Source organism: Mirounga angustirostris, unplaced genomic scaffold (assembly GCF_029215605.1).
Source record: "Mirounga angustirostris isolate CCGP_5_RB_7025 unplaced genomic scaffold, mMirAng1.0.hap1 SCAF_4, whole genome shotgun sequence".
Classification (NCBI taxonomy): domain Eukaryota; kingdom Metazoa; phylum Chordata; class Mammalia; order Carnivora; family Phocidae; genus Mirounga; species Mirounga angustirostris.
In genome coordinates this window covers 71,926,577-71,948,273 of record NW_026991712.1, presented here as the reverse complement: position 1 = coordinate 71,948,273, position 21,697 = coordinate 71,926,577, and the positions used below count along the sequence as shown (strand labels likewise).

Below are 21,697 nucleotides of genomic sequence, written 5' to 3'. Positions count from 1 at the left end.
CTCGAAATGTAAGCAATAAAATAGGTTCTCAGTGTAGTCTCCTTCCTTCTAAAGGCCCCCCCAGCCAACCACATTTCCTTCCTATAGGAGCCAACTGTTTTATGTTTCTTAGGTATCCATCCAGGGATATTTAATACCTATACAAACAAACATATATTCTCCCCCTCCCTCTTTTCTTTTTTATTGTGGTAAAATACACACAACAAAATTTACCATCTCAACCATTTTTAAGTGTGCAGTTCACAGGTTTTTAAATACACTGACAATGTTGTACAGCCATTACCACCATCCATCCTTAAAAAACTCTTCATCTTGTAAAATGGAAACTCTATACCCATTAAACATTAAGTCCCCATTCTCTCCTTCCCCCCAGACCTTAGTAACCATCATTATACCTTTATGATTTTGTGCCTCATGTAAGTGGGATCATATGGTATTTGTCTTTTTGTGATTGGTGTATTTCACTTAATGTAATGTCTTCAAGATTCATCCAGCATGTCACAGAAATTCTTTCCATTTTAAAGCTGAATAATGTTTCATTGTATGTGTATACCACATTTTGCTTGTCCATTCATTTGTAGGTGGACACTTGCATTACTTCCATGTTTGAGCTTTTGTGGATATTGCTGCTGTGAACTTGGGTGTACAAATATCTCTTTAGACATAGATTTTAATTCTTTTGGATGTATACCCAGAGGTGGAATGATGGATCATATGGTAATTTTTTTTTTTTTTTTGTGGAACCACCATACTGTTTTCTAGTGGCTCTACCATTTTATATTCCCATCAGCAGTGCACAAGGGTTCCAGTTTTTCCACATCCCCTCTAATTGATCCTTTTTTAAAAATTTCAATATAGTCAACATACAGTGTTATATTAGTTCCAGGTGTACAATATAGTGATTCAACAATACCATATATCACCCAGTGCTCATTAGGACAAATACATTCCTTAATCCCCTGTCACCAGTTTCACTGATCCCCCCAGCCATTTCCCTTCTGGTAACCATCAGTTCGTTCTCTATAGTTAAGAGTCTTTTTTTGGTTTGCCTCTTTTTCTCCCCTTTGCTCATTTGTTTCTTAAATTCCACATTCCACATATGAGTGAAATCATATGGTATTTGTCTTTTTCTGTCTTATTTTGCTTAGCATACTCCCTAGCTTATTCATTTCCAAATGGCAAGATGTCATTCTTTTTTATGGCTGAATAATATTCTGTGTGTGTGTGTACATCCCACATCATCTTCATTCATCTGTTGATGGACACTTGGGCTGCTTCCATAGTTTGGCTATTGTAAATAATGCTGCAATAAACACAGGGGTGCATGTATCCCTTTGAATTTGTGTTTTTGAATTTTTTGGGTAAATACCCAGTAGTGCAATTACTGGATTGTAGGGTAGTTCTATTTTTAATTTTTTGAGGAACTTCCATACTATTTTCCAGAGGGGCTGCACCAGTTTGCATTCCCACCAACAGTGCAAGAGGGTTCCTTTTTCTCACATCGAGGCCAACACTTGTTTTTTCTTGTGTTTTTGATTTTAGCCATTCTGATAGGTGTGAAGTGATATCTCATTGTGGTTTTGATTTGCATTTCCCTGATGATGAGTGATGTTGAACATCTTTTCATGTGTCTGTTGGCCATCTGGATGTGTGTTTTTTTTTTTTTTTCCCTAAAGATTGTATTTATTTATTTGACAGAGAGAGACACAGCGAGAGAGGGAACACAAGCAGGGGGAGTGGGAGAGGGAGAAGCGGGATTCCCGCGGAGCAGTGAGCCCGATGTGGGGCTCGATCCCAGGACCCTGGGATCATGACCTGAGCCGAAGGCAGACGCCTAACGACTGAGCCACCGAGGCGCCCCATCTGGATGTGTTTTTTAGAGAAATGTCTGTTCATGTCTTCTGTCCATTTTTAAATTGGATTATTCTTTGGGCTTTGAGTTGTATAAGTTCTTTATAAATTTTGGATACTAACTCATTATCAGGTATGTCATTTGCAAATATCTTCTTCCATTCAGTAGGTTGCCTTTTAGTTTTGTTGATTGTTTCTTTTGCTGTGCAGAAACCTTTTATTTTGAGGTAGTCCCAATAGTTTACTTTTGCTTTTGGTTTTCTTGCCTCAGGAGACTTAACCTAGAAAAATGTTGCTATAGCCCATGTTAGAGCCGTTACTGCCTGTGCTCTCTCCTAGGATTTTTATGGTTTCAGGTTTCACATTTAGGTCTTTAATCCATTTTGATTTTATTTTTTGTATATGGTGTGAGAAAGTGGTCCCGTTTCATTCTTTTGCATGTATCTGACCAGTTTTCCTTCAATACTTGTCTTTTTGTTTTGTTTTTTTTTTATAGTAGCCATCCTAATGGGTATGAAGGTGGTATCTCCTAGTTTTGATTTGCATTTTTGTAATGATTAATCATGTTGAGCATCTTTTCATGTGTTTATGGCCATTTTTGTATCTTTTTTTGACAAATGTCTATTCAAGTCCTTTGCCAGTTTTTTTTTTTCTTGTTGAGTTTTAGTAGTCCTCTAAATATTCTAGGTATTAATCCCTTATTGGATATATGATTTGCAAATATTTTCTCCCATTCTGTGGGTTGCTTTTTTTTTGGTCTGTTGATGCTGTCTTTTCATGTACAAAAATTTAAAATTTTCATGAAGTCCAGTGTGTAGATTTTCTTTTGTTACCTGTATCTTTGGTATCATGTCCAAATAAATCACTGGTAAATCCAAAGTCATGAATCTTTTGTCCTATGTTTTCTTCTAAAAGAGTTTTTATTGTTTTAGGTCTTAAGTTTAGCTCCTTTACCCATTTTGAGTTAATTTTTGTAAGCAGTGTTAGATAAGGGTCCACCTTCATGCTTTTGCACATGGATGTCCAATTTTCTGTGCCATTTGTTGAAAAGACTTTCACTCATTGAATGGTCTTGGCACTCTTCTCAAAAATCATTTAACATATATGTGAGGCTTTATTTCTAGGCTTTCTGTTCTTTTCCATTGATCTATATGCCATTATGCTAATACCTTACTGTTTTGATTAGTGTAGCTTTATAGTACATTTTGAAATGAGGAAGTATGAGTCTTCCACTTTTGTTCCTTTTCAAGATTGTTTTGTATATTTGAATCCTTTGAGATTTTATATGGATTTTAGGATGAGTTTTCTATTCCTGAAAAAAAGTCATTGTGATTCTGATAAGGATTGCATTGAATCTTGAGATCACTTTGGATGATATCGACATTTTAACAGTATTAAGTCTACCAGTCCATGAACGTGGGATGTGCTTCATTTTATTTATATTCTCTTTCATTTCTTTCAGCAGTGTTTTGTAGTTTTTCCTTTTTTTTAATTAAATTTATTTATTTTAGAGAGCTACATGTCTTCTGATTTCTCTAATAAACGTTTTCCTCCACTTTCCTTTTCTCTGCTATCATGGGTGAAAAATGAAAAATTCCAAGTGTTCAAGGAACACTTTTTTTTAGTGTCTTCAGAGTTTATATGTTCTTGAAGAGAGGATGTAGTACTTTGGGCAATACAAACTGAAGGATGAAAGAAATGCGATTATTTCAGTACTCCATCAATCTAGGTGATCTTATTTTTTGTTATTTTTAGTTTTTTAGCCTAGTTGCCAGCAGCTGATGAATTCTGATGTAATAATTTCTGGATTGATGAAATAGGTGTTTCAAGATAGAGGAAAACAAGTTCACTAAAATCCCATAATAGACCTTAGATTTATAAAAAGGTTCAGTTGAACCCTTACGATATTTAAAAGATAGATTTTACTACATTTAAAGATTTTTCTTTGAAAGATCTCAAAGAATAAAATTCACTAAATAGAACTGCTGAGAAAAGGAACTCAAAAATTAAGATTGAGTCCATTGGATCCTGATGGAATAGAAAGGGTTGAGGGCAGATTTCTGAACCCTAGTTTAGACTTAACTGTTTCAGTTTCTGGGCTAGGACTCTAGAATCTTTATTAACATTTTTGGTTTATCTTTATGGACTTTAAATTTGAAGAAATGCTGTTTTAGGACCTTAAGATGGTTTTTAATTTGCTATCATATGGTAGTCTAGTAGTCCCTCCTTATCTGCATAGTCATCTGTGGTCTGGAAGCAGATGATTCTCCTTCTGATGTATCATCAGAAGGTCAGTAGTAGCCTAACACTAGGTCACAATGCCTATGTCATTTGCCTCACTTCATCTCATCATTTTATCATCTAACATCACAAGAAGGGCAGTTACAGTACAATAAGATCTTTAGAGAGAGAGAGAGCACATTCATATAACTTACAGTATGTTGTTGTTACTAATTTCTTATTGTGCCTAGTTGTAACTTAAACTTTATCATAGTTGTATATGTATAGGAAAAAGCATAGTATATATAGGTTCAGTACTATCCCTAATTCAGATATCCACTAAGGGTCTTGGAATGTGTCCCTTTTGGATTAAGGGGGTACTTTAGGTTACTTTCCTGATATGCATTTGTTGTTTCTTGTGCTAATTAAAGTTTTGCACTGTATTATTGAAGCTAATTAGGCTACTTATATGTTTAAATAAGGGAATAGTTTGATATGCTGCCTTCCTATGAAAATAATTTATGGGACTAGAATGTTCAAGCCCTTTGCTATTGAACAGCTCCAGGAACATAGCATGTAGTGGCAGATACTTAAAGAAAAATGTGTTCTAAATTTTTTGCCTTAGCAGAAAAGATACTTTGTTGATTTACTGTATCATACATTGAGACCCTGGATAGAAACTTAAGTTGCCAGAGCTGGGACTAAGACTTGGCTTTTCTTTTTTCCCACTATATTTTTAAATTTTTTTAATTTTTAAAAATTCAGGTGTAATACAGCTATAACATTATATTAGTTTTAGGTGTACAACATAATGATTCTATATTTGTGTATAATACGAAATGATCACAGTAAGTCTAGTTAAGACCTGTCACCACACAGTTTTTTTTCTTGTGGTGAGAACTTTTAAGATTTACTCTCAGCAACTTTCAGATATACAGGACAGCATTATTAACTCTAGTTATCATCCTGTAAATTTATATCTTCAGGACTTACTTATTTTATAAGTGGAAGTTTGTGCCTTTTGACCCCCTTCACCCATTTTGCCCATTCCTTTCCTTTCCCACCTCCCTCCCATCTCTGGGAACCACCAGTCTTTTCTCCATATCAATGAGTTTTTTTTGTTGTTGTTTAGATTCCACATATAAATGAGGTCATTTGGTTATTGTCTTTGACTTATTTCACATAGCATTATGTCCTTAAGGTCTGTCCATGTTGTCACAAATAGCAAGATATCCTATTTTTTTTATGGCTTAGAACTCCATTGTGTGTTTGTGTAGTCTCATCCATAGATGAATGGCAAGATTTCCTCTTCTGTTAAGGCTGAAAAAATCCCATTGTGTATATATACCACTTTTTTTTTTTAACCTATTCATCCATTTGTGGACACAGCTTGCTTCTATTGTCTTGGTTATTTTAAATGGTGCTGCCTGGAACATGCAGATGCAGATATCTTTAAGTTAGTGTTTTTTTCCTTCATATAAATACCTGAAGGTGGAATTACTGGATCATATGGTGGTTCTATTTTTAATTTTTGGAGGAACCTCTATGCTGTTTTCCACAGTGGTTGCACCAATTTACATTCCCACCAGTGGTGTACAAGGGTTCCTTTTTCTCCGTATCTTCACCAACACTTATTTCTTATCATTTTGGTAATAGCCATTCTAACAGGTGGAGGTGCTATCTCATTCTTGTTTTGATTTGCATTTCCCTGATGACTAATGATGTTGAATTGAGCACCTTTTCATATACTTGTTTGCCATCTGTATGTCATTGGGAAAATGTCTATTTGGATCCTCTGTCCAATTTTGAATCAGATTTATTTTTTTATGTTTGCTCTTGAGTTGTAGGAGTTCTTTATTTTGGATATTAATTCCTTATCAGATATATGACTTGGAAATATTTTCTCCTGTTTTGTAGGTTGCCCTTTCATTTATTGATTGTTACCTTTGCTCTGCAGAGGTTTTTTAGTTTGACATAGTCTCCACTTGTTTAGTTTTCTTTTGTTGCATTTGCTTTTGGTCTTAATCCAAAAAAAAAAAAAATCATCACCAAGATCATTTATCATCTTGGTCAAGGTGCTTATCATCTGTATCTTTTTTCTAGAGGTTTTTAGGCCTTAAGTTCAAGTCCTTAAAACATTTTGAGTTGATTTTTGTGTATGGTATAAGATATTGGTCCAGTTTCATTGTTTTGCATGTGTCTGTCCAGTTTTCCTAGCACCATTCATTAAAGAGACTGTCTTTTCTTCATTGTATATTCCTGGCTTCTTTGTCATAAGTTAATTGACCACACATGTGTGGGTTTATTTCTGGGCTCTCTGTTCTGTTCTGTTGATCTGTGTGTGTGTTTTTATGCCAATAGCATACCCTTTTGATTACTATAGCTTTATAAGGTAATTTGAAATCTGGAAGCGTGCCGCCTTTAGCCTGTTGTTCTTTCAAGATTGCTTTGGCTGTTTGGAGTCTTTCGTGGTTCCATACAAATTTTAGGAATTTTTATTCTAGTCCTTTGAAAATGCTATTAGAATTTTTATAGAGATTGTATTAAATCTGTAGATTGCTTTGGGAAATATGTATATTTTAACAATATTACTTTCTCCATTCCATGAGCACAGAATATCTTTTCATTTATTTGCATTGTCTTCAGTTTTTTTACATCCTTGTCTTATGGTTTCAGTTTACAGGTCTTTAGTCTCTTTGGTTAAATTTATTTCTAAATACCTTATTTTTTTATGCATTTGTAAATGGAATTGTTTTCTTAATTTCTCTTTTAGCTTATTAGTGTATAGAAGCAGGTGATTTTTGTATAATGATTTTTTATCTTACAACTCTACTGAACTTGTTTATTAGTTCAGTTTGTGGTGGAGTCTTTAGGCTTTCTATACATAATATATCACCCACACATAGAGACAGTTTCAATTTTTTCCTTTCCAGTTTTGATGCCTTTTTTTCTTACCTAATTGCTCTGGCTAGGACTTCTAATATTGAGTAAAACTGGCAAGAGTGAGCATCCTCATCTCTACATTTCTCCCCCTTTTATGTTTTTGATGTCATAGTTTACTTCTTTTTTTCTTGTATCTTCCTTTGCAAATTATTGTACTTATTTTTTACTTTTGTTTTTTAGCATTCATACTAGCTTTGCAAGTGATTGCATCTTTATGGCACTAGATTATTCTGAATTTTACAATATATTTATTTTTATCAGTGAGATTCATACTTTCTTATATTTTCCTGTAATTAGCTCCCTTTGGTTTCTTTTTTTTTTTTTTTATTCATGAGAGACAGAGCGAGAGAGAAAGGGAGAGGGAGAAACAGGCTCCCAAGGAGCAGGGAGGCCGATGCGGGACTCGATCCCAGGACCCTGAGATCATGACCTGAGCCGAAGGCAGACGCTTAACCATCTGAGCCACCCAGGCGCCCCGCTCCCTTTGGTTTCTTGTAAGACACATCTAGTGGTGATGAATTCCATTAGCTTCTGCTTGTCTGTAAAACTTGTTATTTTTCCTTTAATTCTGAAGGACAGTTTTACTGAGTAGAGTATGCTTGGTAGTAGTTTTTTTCTTTATATTATGGCACCTCTTCTGGCCTGCAAAGTTTCTGCTGAAAAGTATGCTTAGTGTCTTATGGAGGCTCCCTTGTACATAACCTGTTGTTTTTCTACGCTGCTTTTAAGATTCTCTCTTTTTAAACATTTTTGATATTTAATTATAATGTGTTTTGATGTGGGTCTCTTTGGGTTCATGTTATTTGGAACTTTTTGGACTCCCTGGATCTGTGTATCTTGTTTCCTTTCCCAGGTTAGGGAAGTTTTTAGCCATTACTTTTTTCAAATAAGTTTTTTTCTGCCCCTGTTGTCTTCTGGGACCCTTATAATGGGAATGCTGATTTGCTTGATGTCCTGTTAGTCTCTTAAGCTATCTTTACTCCCCACCGTCACCCTTTTTGTTGTTGTTGTTGCTTTGATTGGATTAGTTCTATTACTCAGTTTTTGAGTTCACTGATTCTATGTTCTACTTCATTTAACCTGTTGTTGAACCCCTCTGTTGTATTTTCAGTTACATTATTGTATTTTTCAGCTTTTGTGACTTCCACTTGGTTCTTTTATATATATTCTTTTGAAATTTTCACTTTTTTCACCCATTGTTCTCCTGAGCTAGGTGAGCATATATGACTGTTATTTTGAATTCTGTTAGGTGAATCGTTTATCTCCATTTCATTAGGGTCTTTTACTGAGGTTTTATCTTGTTCTCTTATTTGTAATATTCTTTTGTTTCTCTCTTTTCCTTGACTTTTTGTTGCAATGATTAGATTAAAAAATCATCTCTTTTAGTCTTGAGTGACACACCTTATTTAAGAGATGGACCTCATCATTTAACTCAGTTCTCGGTTGTCTCTCATAACTTTTTAATTGTCCAAGCAGCCTGCTTTATTCTTAGCTGCTCCCAGTAGTTGAGGGTGTGCCAAGATCTGTCAGCGTTCCAAAAGGGAGGATCTCAGTCAGCACCTAGATTCAGGCTGGTTGGAAGCTAGACTTTCAGGCAGCAGCTTTTAAAGTATGCAAAATACCTCTTTCAGGGGAAGTTTTATGTCTCCTCATTCTGTGTTGTGCCCTAGGGTGATAGCCAGTTCACTTTTTTGTTGTTGTTGTTATAATCCTGTTGAACCTGTGAATACAGGCTTTCTGGCTATGGAAGCCTGTTTATCCGGGGGTGTGCCCTATGGGCAGCAGCCTGTGTGCCAGTCCTGTACACTAGCTTCTTTTTTGGAGACACCAGAGACCTGGTATGGGGCAGAGGGAGAGTGCAAAGATGTCACCTACTGGCTTCCCCAGTCTCTGGAGAGAATTGTAGTCAGCTCTTAGATGTGTGTTTAATTAGAAGCCTGTTCCTCAGGCCACAGCTATGAAGATAAGCTAATTGACTTCTTTCATAGAAAGACTGGGGGTGGGGGTGGTTATTTCAGTCGGCTGACTCTGCCTTGTGCCCGGGGGAAGATAGCCTGTTAACAACTGATTCTGTTTGTTACAGTCTTATGGGATTGATGAATTTAAGCCTTGCTGGCCACCAGAGCCAGGCAATCAAGGAGTATCTTCTGGGTAGCAGCTACAAAAGCTGGAGTACCAGACGTGTTGTAACTGCAGTTTAAGATCACTGATTCTACAGTCCAGAATTTTCATCATCCTATGATTTGTTTTTTAACAGCTGGGATTAAATAAACAAATACCATTTTAACTTAATCACTCATCATTTTTAAAAATGCAGACCAGTTGTAGCAGTTGGTTTGATTGAGGGAGTGAGGTCAACAACTCAGAAAATGATACGTGTTGCCATTCCAGATGGTATTATCTGGAAAACTTTAATAGTGTGTTTCCTACCTCATGAACCAGAGTATTGCATCTAGAAAGCAAATTAACTAGATGTTACAAAATATTACATATGGTATTTGAGTTACGGAGACCTTTAGTCTGTATATACATAAAGACTCTGAGAAAGCTACCCTGACATTACCTTGAGGAGATGGAGAGTCAAATGGGAAAGTTGATACTGAGGCAGAATAGTCAGGTATTTTTTATTTTTAGATGTTCTAAAAGAAACCCTGTAACTATTCCAAGCTCTGAGAAACCTCTTTGTAGAAACTGACTTGGGGGTCATTTTCTAAGGCCTAGGGATGCCCTGGGTGCAGAGGATTTCATTATGCATGGAGAGAGTTGAGAGTCTTTGAGGTTGCAAAGAGTTTAGAGTGGGCCAAACCTGGTCTAGGGGTAAGTGGAGAGACCAGTTCTTTCCAGGAATTAGACCAGTGAAACAAAGCTGTTAGGAATGTCGTTCTCAAACTCTGGTAGAGTAGATGGCAAGATGCTTTGCCTACTAATCTCAGGGTCACTGGGATCTGTACCCTGTGATTGATTCTCAGTCAGCTGAAGGAGAGGCCTAGAAACAAAATTCTGTAGTCAGTACAGTAGCATGTGAGAGGAGTTTTAAGTGAAAGTAAAATGAGAATTCACATACTGACGTAATAGAATTATATTCACAATCCTCTTAAATCTCATTATTGGTCATTCTGAAATTCCAACCATACTTGAAAGGATTTTTCAAAGGTAGTTTGGTAGGTCTTCAAAAAGGGCTAATTATTTTTGACATTAGATCAAAGAGTAATGCATACAAGTTAAGGGAGCCGTTCAGAAAAATAATACAAGAATTTATTATTCTCCCTGAAAGCTTTGAACAGTTTGTGTTCAAAGATGTAGACTTGAAAGATAAGAAAATTTGAACTTTTCAGTGAATGTTTGAAAATATCTTGTTTACTCCTATTTTGACAATATTGGTCAAAATTGAATAAACATGTGACTTCCTTTTTTAGGATAAGGAATCATGCTAGATAAGAAATTAAAGGTCTTGACCTCGAGCAGAGAGAAACATTAACTATATAACATAAGGCAGAGTGAAACTTCTGAAGTGAGAGAAACAGTGTTACACTGAGGTCATCAAAGGTATTCTCATAGCAGTGGCTCTTGACTGGGATTTTGATAGAGAAGTCCTGGAAGGACATTACTGGAAGAGAAAGCAGCTTTTGCAAAGATACGGGGCACAGAATAACTCAACCACGGTGGGAAATACCAAGTAGTTTGCGGCTAGAATGTTGTAATGCTTAGAAAGAAATTATGTGAAATGAAACTACGAAAATAGTTTGTGAAGTAAAATCATTGAGGAATCCTTTATATTTTAGAAGAATGATGAGTTGGTTAAGGTCACATAGTTAGAGCAAACCTGAAACTAAATTTTTAAAAAACCATAAGGTGGAGTGATATTTGTTATTTAAAGAGTGTTTGAAAGCCCATTTCTTTTCTGGGATTGCGTTTGAGTATTTGTGAGTATGAAGTAACTTCTGGGGAATGAGTGACCTAAGAGTTCATACAACTTAGGTTAATATTTGTTTAAGGAAAAGCTTCTATGAGGAAAATGTTTGAGAACACTGCTCACTGATTTTTGAAATTTACCACTCATCCAGTTCATTTTTCATGAGAAAAAGGGGATCTTGTAGGTGGCCAGTGGCAGAACTAGAAGTAGAAACCAAATATAGTAATAGTACTAGATTAAAAGTCAACATTTGCTCCAGTGAATTTAAAATGATTTTATGATGTTGGTAAAATGGTTGGAAATGTAAATAAAATGTGTTTAAGAGGGAAGCTTAATGATTTTAAAAGCTTAATGCTTTTAAAAAGCTTAATGATGACACAGAAAAGGTACTCTATTTTATTTCCCTGGATTAATAGAATTAAACCATTTCTTATTGTGCTTTCTCATGAATTTGCATTTTATTTACAGATACAAGCTCTATTTTCCCCTTAAAAACTGTATCAGGCCTTTTTTTTTTTTTTTTTTTAAGATTTTATTTATTTGAGAGAGGGGGAAGAGCATGAATGGGGAGGGGAGGGAGAGAGGGAGAAGCAGACTCAGGCCTGTTGTGGGGCCAATCCCAGGACCCTGAGATCATGACCTGAGTGGAAGGCAGATGATTAATCGACTGAGCCACCCAGGCACCCCTGTATTGGGCCATTTTTATTTGGCATTTTATTGGCATTTCTAGCCCAGGAAAATTAGGTCAAAAAAGAAAAAAGAATGTAGTAACTCAGATAGTGGATTTGGATTGACATTTTTCTAAAGATCTACAAATGGCCAATAAGCAGATGAAAAGATGCTGAACATCATTGGTTATTAGAGAAATACAAAACTACAGTGGGATGCTACTGCACATCTACTAGGATGGCTGTAATAAAAAAGACAGTAGCAAGAATTGGCAAAGATATGGAGAAATTGGAACTCTCCCTTACATGTTGCTGGTGGGAATGTAAAATGGTACAGTTACTTTGGAAACCAGTTTGGCAGTTCCTCAAAAAGTGAAACAGAGTTAACCATGAGACCCAGCAATTCTACTCTTAGCTGTATAGCAAGAGAATTAAACATATATATATGTTTACATAAACACTTGGATGTAAATATTCATCAGCATCATTAATAGCATTGTTCTTAATAGTCAAAAAGTATAAAAACCCAAAATGTTACTGACTGATGAATGGATACCCAAAATGTAGCATGTCCGTAGTGTGGAATGTTTTTGAGTCATTAAAAGGAATGAAGTAGTGGTACATGCTATATAGCATGGATGAATTTTGAAGGCATTATACTAAGTGAAAGAGAAAAGACATAAAAGTCCACATATTCTGTGATTCTTGATTAAATGTCCAGAATAGGCAAATCAGGAAGCAGAAAGTAGATTTTTAGTTGCCTGGAGCTGGAGGGAGGGGAGAATGGATAGGCATGGAGTTTTTTTGGGGGGTGATGGAAATGTTCTAATATAAATGGTAGGGATGGCTGCACAACTGTAGGTATATTAAAACTGTAGAATTGTATACTTTAAAAATGAATTTTATGGTGTGCAAAGTATGTAAGTTTTTTCAAATTTTTATTTATTTATTTACTTATTTAAGATTTTATTTATTTATTTGACAGAGAGAGACAGCGAGAGAGAGAGAAGCAGGCTTCCCGCCGAGCAGGGAGCCCGATGCGGGGCTCGATCCCAGGACCCTGGGACCATGACCCGAGCCGAAGGCAGACGCTTAATGACTGAACCACCCAGGCGTCCCTATAAATTTTTTCTTGAAGATTTATTTATTTTAGAGAGAGGGAGCACATGGGTGGGAGGGGCAAAGGGAGTGGGAGAGAGAATCTCAAGCAGACTGCACTGAGCAGGGAGCCTGATGTGGGGCTCCATCTCAGGACCCTGAGATCATGACCCGAGCCAAAACCAAGAGTTGGACACTTAACTGACTGTGCCACTCAGGTGCCCCAAAGTACATACATTTTTTTTAAAAGTACAGTTATTCGGCATCCAGCCCAGAGACAGAAACCATATAGTAATTTGAACAGTGAAAATTTAATGTACAGAATTATTAATTATAACATGATTAAAGGAACAAGAATTGTAAAAAGTAAAGTAGTAAAGAGTAAAGAGAACTTTAATGAATACAGGAAGAGCAGATTTCATAAGTACCTACCATCCCCAGGGCTGAGTTAGAGTGCCCCAAGAAGAGGCTGTCCTCTTCCTGTGCCTGACAGCCCAGGCCTTGTTGGAGAGTACAGTTGTTGCTCAGTGGATAATGAAGTTGGTTTCTCAAAACCAAACTTGCTGGAAATTCTCCCTGTGGAGTGCTGGTGGAGGCCAGCTACAGGAAGGTGCTGCACCTTGGAATTTGCTGCACCTGAGGGGAGTGTTAGGGAAAGCTACTCATGGGGAGATGCCTTTCAGGTGGCACCATCCTGGGAAGCTGCTCAACAGAGTGCTGGGGTGGGTGTTGGTTTTGTGCACTGGAGGAGTTGGGTGCTTAAGCTGCTCCCTGCCAGGAGCAAGATGCTAGAGAAGCAGGTACTGCAGGAGCCTGGCTGGAGTGTATACTGGAACCTGGAATGAAAAACCTTTTCTCCTCCAGTGTATCTCCAGCTCCCTGCACTGACAAAGCTCAACCTCATGCTAGGTGGCCACAGACCAGTATTTAAAGGGCCCAGCTCCATTTGCAGAGCCCCCTAATGCGTAGATTTGGAGATGGGAGGTAATAAATTGATAGCCAGCTCAAGAACCTCTGACATACCCACCCTATGCCAATTTGGGATATATTCTGTTTTGTTGGGTTTAAAGAGAGTACCAGATACTCACCTCAGAAATAAAATTTTCAAGTACATATCCTTGTGATAGTTTTAGAGAACTTGTTTTAAATTATTACATTATTACAAAAAGCAATGGTCATTCATGTATTATATGATCTCACTGATATGAGGAATTCTTAATCTCAGGAAACAAACTGAGAGTTGCTGGAGTGGTGGGGCATGGGAGGGATGGGTTGGCTGGGTGATGGACATTGGGGAGGGTATGTGCTATGGTGAGCACTGTGAATTGTGTAAGACTGATGAATCACAGACCTGTACCTCTGAAATAAATAATACATTATATGTTTTTTTAAAAAAAGTGGGAAGGGAAAAATGAAGGGGGGGGAATCAGAGGGGGAGATGAACCATGAGAGATAAAGGACTCAGAAACAGGGTTCTGGAGGGGAGGAGTTGGGGGGATGGGTTAGCCTGGTGATGGGTATTAAAGAGGGCACGTATTGAATGGAGCACTGTGTGTTACATGCAAAAAATGAATCATGGAACACTACATCAAAAACTAATGATGTAATATATGGTGATTAACATAACGTAATACAGTAAAAAAAAGCAATGGTCATTAAAAAACATTGAATAGTATAGAAATGTTTAAAATGTAATAATTTCCATCTTATTCCTCAGTCCTTTAATATCTGTATCATTTATGTCTCCTAAAGAAAAGATTATCATTAACAATTGGTGTATATATTTTTTCTTAAGTACATACATAAGAATATATGTGGGTGGCATATATATATACATATGTATATTTTTTTCTTAGTGATAGAGATTTCATAGATATTGTATAGGAGCTCTTTAGGTTTTTGTTTGGATATAATCCTTACTTATGTGCCAAGCACTTGTGTAAGCTAGGTAAGTCACATAACCATTCTATTTGAGATTTTAAACTTTTGAAATGAAGGGACTTTTCCTTGAAGGGAAATTTAAGATCTGCAGTGGATATGGTTTGATAGTAGTAGTAAGGGAGGGAGAAGCAGTTTGGTAACCAGTAATCAGTTTTTAGTATAGGCTAGATGTTCATATTTTTCCATGTGTTTTGCAATTTAAAGGTTTCTTATTGTGTTAAAAATTTATAGATGTTTATATGTATTGCTGGTTTATACATACTATTTAAATTTCAGGGATGCCTGGGTGGCTCAGTTGGTTAAGCATCTGCCTTTAGCTCAAGTCATGATCCCAGGGTTCTGGGATCGAGTCCTGCATCCGGCTCTTTGCTCAGCAGGGAGCCTGCTTCTCCCCCTGCCTGCAGCTCTCCCTGCTTGTGTGCGCGCTCTCTCTCTCTCTGACAAATAAATAAAATCTTTAAAAAAAAATAATAAATTTCAATGAAATTTGAATTATAGAATTTTTTTTGTTTTTTCTTTAGAAAAATCCTGCAAAAATGTCTCTGTACCCATCTCTTGAAGACCTGAAGGTAGACAAAGTTATTCAGGTATGTTCAAGTTGTTTATGTACTTTTCTTTAATATAAACGGTGTCATACATTCTACTTGTAGGTGAAGTGAAGCAGAGAACTTAAATAGCAGATGTATTCATTTTTACACTTACACATTTTTCAGTTTATTGATTGCAGACTAAAAAGTTACAGAAAAGCTACCAATTCTTTTTCATTTCACTGTGAGATAATGGACATAGGATATTATTTCTTTAAAACTGTACTTAAACTCTTTCAAGATAGCTGGATTTTTAAGACTAAAATTTAAATTAAATACCATATACTTAAGTTGGTAAGATGCACTTCGACTCTTTTGATGGTGATAGTTTTGTTTAAAATCAGTACGTTCTTTGGATCTTCAGATAGGACCGATATTTAAAAATAATTTTTTGCCTTTACTTTGAAGTTAAAAAATTACAGAAATGGTGAATGCTATTTGAAGTAGTGTAAGAGCACAATGAAAGCGAAGTCATTTGTTTCCTTTTACATATAAGTGGCAGACATTTCATGTACTGATCCTCTAAATGTCTAAATGTTAGATATTATAGTATTTCTAATTTCATGAAGTCAAAAACTTTTTGTAGTCCTTCAAGTAAGTATTAGCTTTGAAGATAGATGCTTCTGCTTAAGAAAGTTTGGGAATAGGGGTCAAGTCCTGCTGTTTTGTAAGTTTTTATTCTGTTTAGCTGGGGATAATTTGTAGTTCTTCAAAGCTTCTTTACCCTGAGACTTCTTTTACTTGGGGCCCTGGCCCCAGTTTACTCTAAGTAAGATTTACTTCTTAATAATTATTTAATGGGCAGAAAAATTTATTACAAACTTGTGATAAGTCTTAAGCAACATCTGTATAAAAGTGTCTTTTAGGCAAAATGTTGGCCTTTCTAGGATGAAAACCCCCAACAGTAATAGTGGCATTTTTATGGCTGGAATTGTTACCTGTAGCAGTGATTGGGTTAATATGGTGGGAGATCATGAACACATATTTTCCAACATAAATCCACTGAGGATATTAAAATGTGGTTTGTAAAATCTCTGAAATCTGTTCAGCTGCTAAATAAAGGCTTTGATGCTTCAATGTTAAGAGGTTTGTTTAGTTACCTTAAATGCTCTATTTTTTTCTTCAGTATTTTGTCAGTATTTTTCTAATGGGGTTTTTATTTCTGCAAAGTTCATCTGATCAAGCATACTTTGTTTTTAAAAAGCGTTTATCTGGGGGCGCCTGGGTGGCTCAGCGGTTAAGCGTCTGCCTTCGGCTCAGGTCATGATCCCAGGGTCCTGGGATCGAGCCCCACATTGGGCTCCCTGCTCCGTGGGAAGCCTGCTTTTCCCTCTCCCACTCCCCCTGCTTGTGTTCCCTCTCTCGCTGTGTCTCTCTCTGTCAAATAAATAAATAAAAAAATCTTTAAAAAAGAAAGCGTTTATCTGAAATCCGTAGCCTTCAAGAATAACAGGCCATTAATATGACATCAGAGCAGTAAATGATAAGGATTTGCAGACGGATGTGAAAGAATGACTAATCTCTTTTCATTTTTTTTTGTTAGTTTTTATAGAATTGGACTGTTAAGCATCTGCCTTCAGCTCAGGTCATGATCTCAGGATCCTGGGATCGAGCCCCACATCAGGCTCCCTGTTGCGCAGGGAGTCTGCTTCTCGCTCTCCCTCTGCCCCTCCCCCCACTCATGCTCTCTCTCTCTCTCTCTCTCTCTCTCTCTCTCAAGTAAATAAAATCTTTAAAAAAAAAGCATTGAACTCTAACCATGGTTGACTTTGAGCAGAGGTTTTTGGTTTTGAAACAGAAAAACGAAAGTTGATATTGACAGATGTTTGATTGGAAAATAGGTCTACAAACACATCACATTGACCTCTTTAAGGAGAAGCAAATTATATGGGTATTTCCATTAGAAGACCTTTTATGTTCTGAGCAGAAAGTTAGCTGCCTAGACATGTAACCATGAGTAAGGAGGGGGAAACATGAGTTTTTATTCTTTCTGTATTTGAAAATATTCCTGCCTTAGCCACTATAGTCTCGGCTGGTTTTTCTTCTTGTTGTTTCCTTTTCTCTGATAGAGAGGTACTTAGGTTTATTTTTGTTCTTGAGATGTCCCTGCATAGGTAGCATTTATTTTCTAATCTTCTGACCTTGTTACACCACAGTAAAGCTAAATTAATTTGCAGCAGTGAACTGGCAGTTCATATTTTGTAAACTATTTTACAAAAGCCATTAGGCTGTTGGATTTTAGCATCATAAAATCCCTGAATCCCCGTCCATTATGAATCCTTAACAGGAGTCTGTTGTTATACCTATATAAAATAAGCTTTTAAGAAATAGTGATGTAACAGAGACCCAGTGCTTACCACTCCTAAGACAGTGAGCATGGCTCCACACTTACGCTCTAGCAGTAACTGAGGTGCTCCTTGGGGGACCTCATCCCCCCCCTTTTTTTTTAATAGTTTGAGATTTCACATAAGTCTGAAATAATATGCCTCATTTAATGACATACAGTCTTTAAGCCCTTGATGTACCATCTTTCTTCTCTTTTATTTTTATTACAGATTATATAAAAATATATAACTATTAGAGAGCTCTCTATATAATGTATTCCTTGGATAAGAATAAAAGCAATGAGTAAAAGAATAGAAAATAATAACCAATGTAAAAAGGAACAATTTAAAAAAAGTTAATATATTTTATTATTATTTTTTATTTTAGAGAGGAGAGTGACCAGGGGAGAGGGAGAGGGAGAGAAAATCTTGAGCAGACTATACACTGAGCACAGAGCCCAACTCGGGGCTCTGTCTCATGACCCTGAGGTCATACACAACCTGAGATGAAACCAAGTCAGGCCCTTACCTGACTGCATCACCCAGGTGCCCCAGTACATTCTATTTTTTAAAGCAGTTTTAGGTTCACAGCAAAATTGAATGGAAGGTACAAATTCCATCTTAATTGCCCTTCCCCGAACACATACGCATAGCACATCTTCCCCCACTATTAATATTCTCACCTGAGTGGTACATTTGTTACAACTGATTAACATACAGTGACTTGTTATCACCACTCAAAGTCCATAGTTTACATTGGGGTTCACACTTGGTGTTGTTTTGACAAATGTGTAATGACATATAGGCACCGTTGTAGTATTGTATAGAATCTATAATCATATAGAAGTCTATATTATAGAACACTGCCCTAAAAATTTTTGTCTATTCTTCCCTCCTTCCCCACTCATCTCTGGCAACTGCTGATCTTTTTACTGTCTCTGTAGTTTGCCTTTTCCAAAATGTCATACAGTTGGAATCCTACTGTATCCAGGCTTTTCAGATTGGTTTTTCACTTAATAATATGCATTGAAGTTTCCTCCATGTCTTTTCATGGCTTGGAAGTTCATTTCCTTTGAGTGAACAGTGTTGTTTTTTTTTCCCTTAGAGATTATCCAAGAAGTAATCCACTGGCTCCTAGCTCCTTTTAGCTGATAGCTGGTGAAAGAACTTTGAAAATTCAATGTACTTTGAGTTTGTGGACTGTTATTTAAAATTACAGAGATTTTCATTGCATTTTATTTTAATTTAGAATGTGACAAATTGTAAAACAATAAATACTAAAGTACAAGCGTATCAGAACATTTACAATCCAAATGAGTGAAGTAGGCTCCAGTGCATTTCGAGGCTATACTTATTTAAATTAAGCATCCATCACTCCAAGCATCTTTGGGATTACTCTTGTCATTCATTTCAGGGCTAGGTTAAGGTATAGGTATAAACTTCATTATGTAATCCACATATTTCAAATTAAGTAAAAAGTGATATTAGAGATTGGCCATACAACCAATCTTGTCTCTAAATGATACATGGCTATATTAGAAAGTCAGATCTATCTGTATAGGAAAAAGGATTCCGTCTTGGAATACTTAATGTGACATGGGCTATGAAGGCAGCCTGAGAAGATTCCTGGCATACTTGAGCATGAGTAGCATTTTGATAAATAGGTACATTGCAAAACGATTTTGACAAGTTTGTTTAAAAGTTACAAATTACATTATTTTAATCATTCTTTTATGGCAGTGATATTTTGTAGTTTTTTTTGTATTTAGTATAGTGTTATCCCCTTCTTATAGTTGCTAAAATGAAGATTATTTCAGTAGGATATGCTAGAATGGCAAAATATTAGCAACTTAGTATTTAAATTTTTACGGTTTTTTTGATATGTGACTTGTATGAATATGGTTGAGCGTTTTCCTTATGCAAATAAAATATTATTAGGGTAGTTAGTAAAAAAAAAGAATGAAAATGTAAAATGTGTAGCCATGCATTTTATAATGCATTTTGAAAATACTAATAAATTTGCAACAGCACTATGAAATATTGGCCATATGGGAGTCAAATTTTATATCCATAGTGTTAAAATACTTAGAATATGAAATGTATTTTAGATTTGGAGATTTTCTTTGAAAAACATGTTAAAGTGTTTAAAATTAAACTTTAAATTAAAAAAAAAAGATTTTATTTATTTTAGAGAAAGAGCGAGTGCAAGCAGTGGGGGGAAGAAGCAGAGGGAGAGGGAAAAAGAGAACCTCAAGCAGACTCTGCCCTGAGCCTGGAGCAGATGCAGGGCTTGATCTCAGACCCTGAGATATGACCTGAGCTGAAATCAGGAGTCAGATGCTCAACCAGCTGAGCCACCCAGGCGCCCCCAAATTAAACTTTATTGAAAAAGACTTCAATGTTTTAGTTCCTTTTTGGAAGTACTAAATTTAACTTGTAAATTACATAAGAATTTTAAGTAAGTGTATATATAGCATTGTTAGAATTTTCTTCTTTTCTTTTTCAGGCTCAAACTGCCTTTTCTGCAAACCCGGCCAACCCAGCAATTTTGTCTGAAGCTTCTGCTCCCATCTCTCAAGATGGAAGTAGGTTTATACTTTGGGTTCATTCTTCTTGAACTGAAATATGTTTAAGTCTTCTTTTACTGAAATAGGGAATCCAAGATTTTTTTAATCTGCAGCATAAAATATGTGGTTAAAGTTCTAGTCATAGTAAGAAAAAAATGTTTACTTCAAAAAAAATAACCCTTTAATAAAGTGAACTATGAATATGAAGACAGGTTTTATAACTTAATCAAAATTAAGTGAATTAAGTTAAATCTCAACCCTCATAAATCCCTAACTTATGACTGATTGATTTATGAAGAAATGTGTATGTGAACTGTGCCCCATGCTGCTGCTCTTGAACTTCTGAACTGTCCTCCATCTTTGTGGGGTGAGGGTGGGGTTTGAAATTTCCAACCACCTCCTTTTGGGGGAGCTTCCCAAATTTTGAAATCTTTATTAGGTCTCCATATACTTCTCTTTGGTTCCTTTTTCTTCTAAGTTTATAGGGATTTAGGATATGACTTAAGATAAAGAGTATTAAGTAGGTTTTTGTAGCCAGACATAACTATTGGTAACATTCTTTTAGAAAATTCATTTTAAATCACAAATCATGTAAAAAAGAACATTTGGAAATAGTACCTAACTCTGCTACTAAGTTAAGTACTGTTAATATTTAAATATATTGTTTCTAAGATTTCACTGGAATGTGGTTTAACTTTTTTTTTAATGGTAAGATACTAAATACACTTTTATAAGCTTTGATTTTTTTTTTTTTTATTGTAGTTCAGAAGAATCATTTCATAGCGGTGTTTATTAAATGAGTTGTAAAGTAGCTGGCTTGACAATAAACATTTTAGTCAGTTCTGAGGTGGAGAGTCAATGGTATGCTTATGAAATTCCTAATCAAATAGGTTTATTTTAAGAAAAAAGAAAGGCAAGATAATTTATTTGGAAAAATTATTTCTAGACTATTTAAACTTTTTCTATATTTCCCATTTCTAATTATCATAGAGATAAGGAGACGATTTTCCAAATTGCTAATTTAGATTTATTCTAGATTTTATAAAATACACATAATTTTTTCAACACAAGTAGAAGCCCATAACAACAACAGTTTTCATTTTAAATATTCTGATTTTTTTTAATTCATTCATTCATGTTAGATCTCTATCCTAAATTGTATCCGGAGCTCTCCCAGTACATGGGCCTGAGTTTAAATGAAGAAGAAATCCGTGCAAATATGGCCTTGGTCCCTGGAGCATCAGTTCAGGGGGTACGTATATTGTACTTAATTTTGAATTGTATAAAATCATATTTTAGATGTAGACAAAAGCTCTCCTCTTTGTGGCCAACTCACAGATTTATAACTTTAGCGTTGACCTCTCTTCTCTAATTTTAGACTGCCTTCTGGATATCACTTCTTAAATGATCTACTTTCTTTTAGCCTTTTACCGCTTTTCTAATTTATTAGGGGTTAAAGATCCAGATGCCTCTGACTAGTCCATTCTCCTTAGTCTTCTGTATTTAGTCATTACTAAGACCTAGTGATTCTGTCCTCCCCATGTCTCTTGTATTCACTTTATCCATTCCAGTCTTACTGTGACCC

The 21,697-nt window shown here is 35.9% G+C and overlaps 1 protein-coding gene across 3 annotated transcripts in view; it reads left to right on the top strand.

The window, feature by feature from the left end:
• Nucleotides 1-21,697, top strand: part of SDCBP (syndecan binding protein) — a 35,460-nt gene that overhangs the window by 1,727 nt on the left and 12,036 nt on the right. For 2 of the 3 annotated variants that reach the window (XM_045896518.3, XM_045896517.3), the window contains exons 2-4: nucleotides 15,156-15,221; nucleotides 20,052-20,130; nucleotides 21,255-21,364. In XM_045896518.3, coding sequence (XP_045752474.1) covers nucleotides 15,171-15,221; nucleotides 20,052-20,130; nucleotides 21,255-21,364 — 240 coding nt within the window. In that variant the 5' untranslated portion in view covers nucleotides 15,156-15,170. The remainder of the gene's footprint in view (nucleotides 1-15,155; nucleotides 15,222-20,051; nucleotides 20,131-21,254; nucleotides 21,365-21,697) is intronic. The other variant, XM_064588300.1, reaches the window with a different exon arrangement.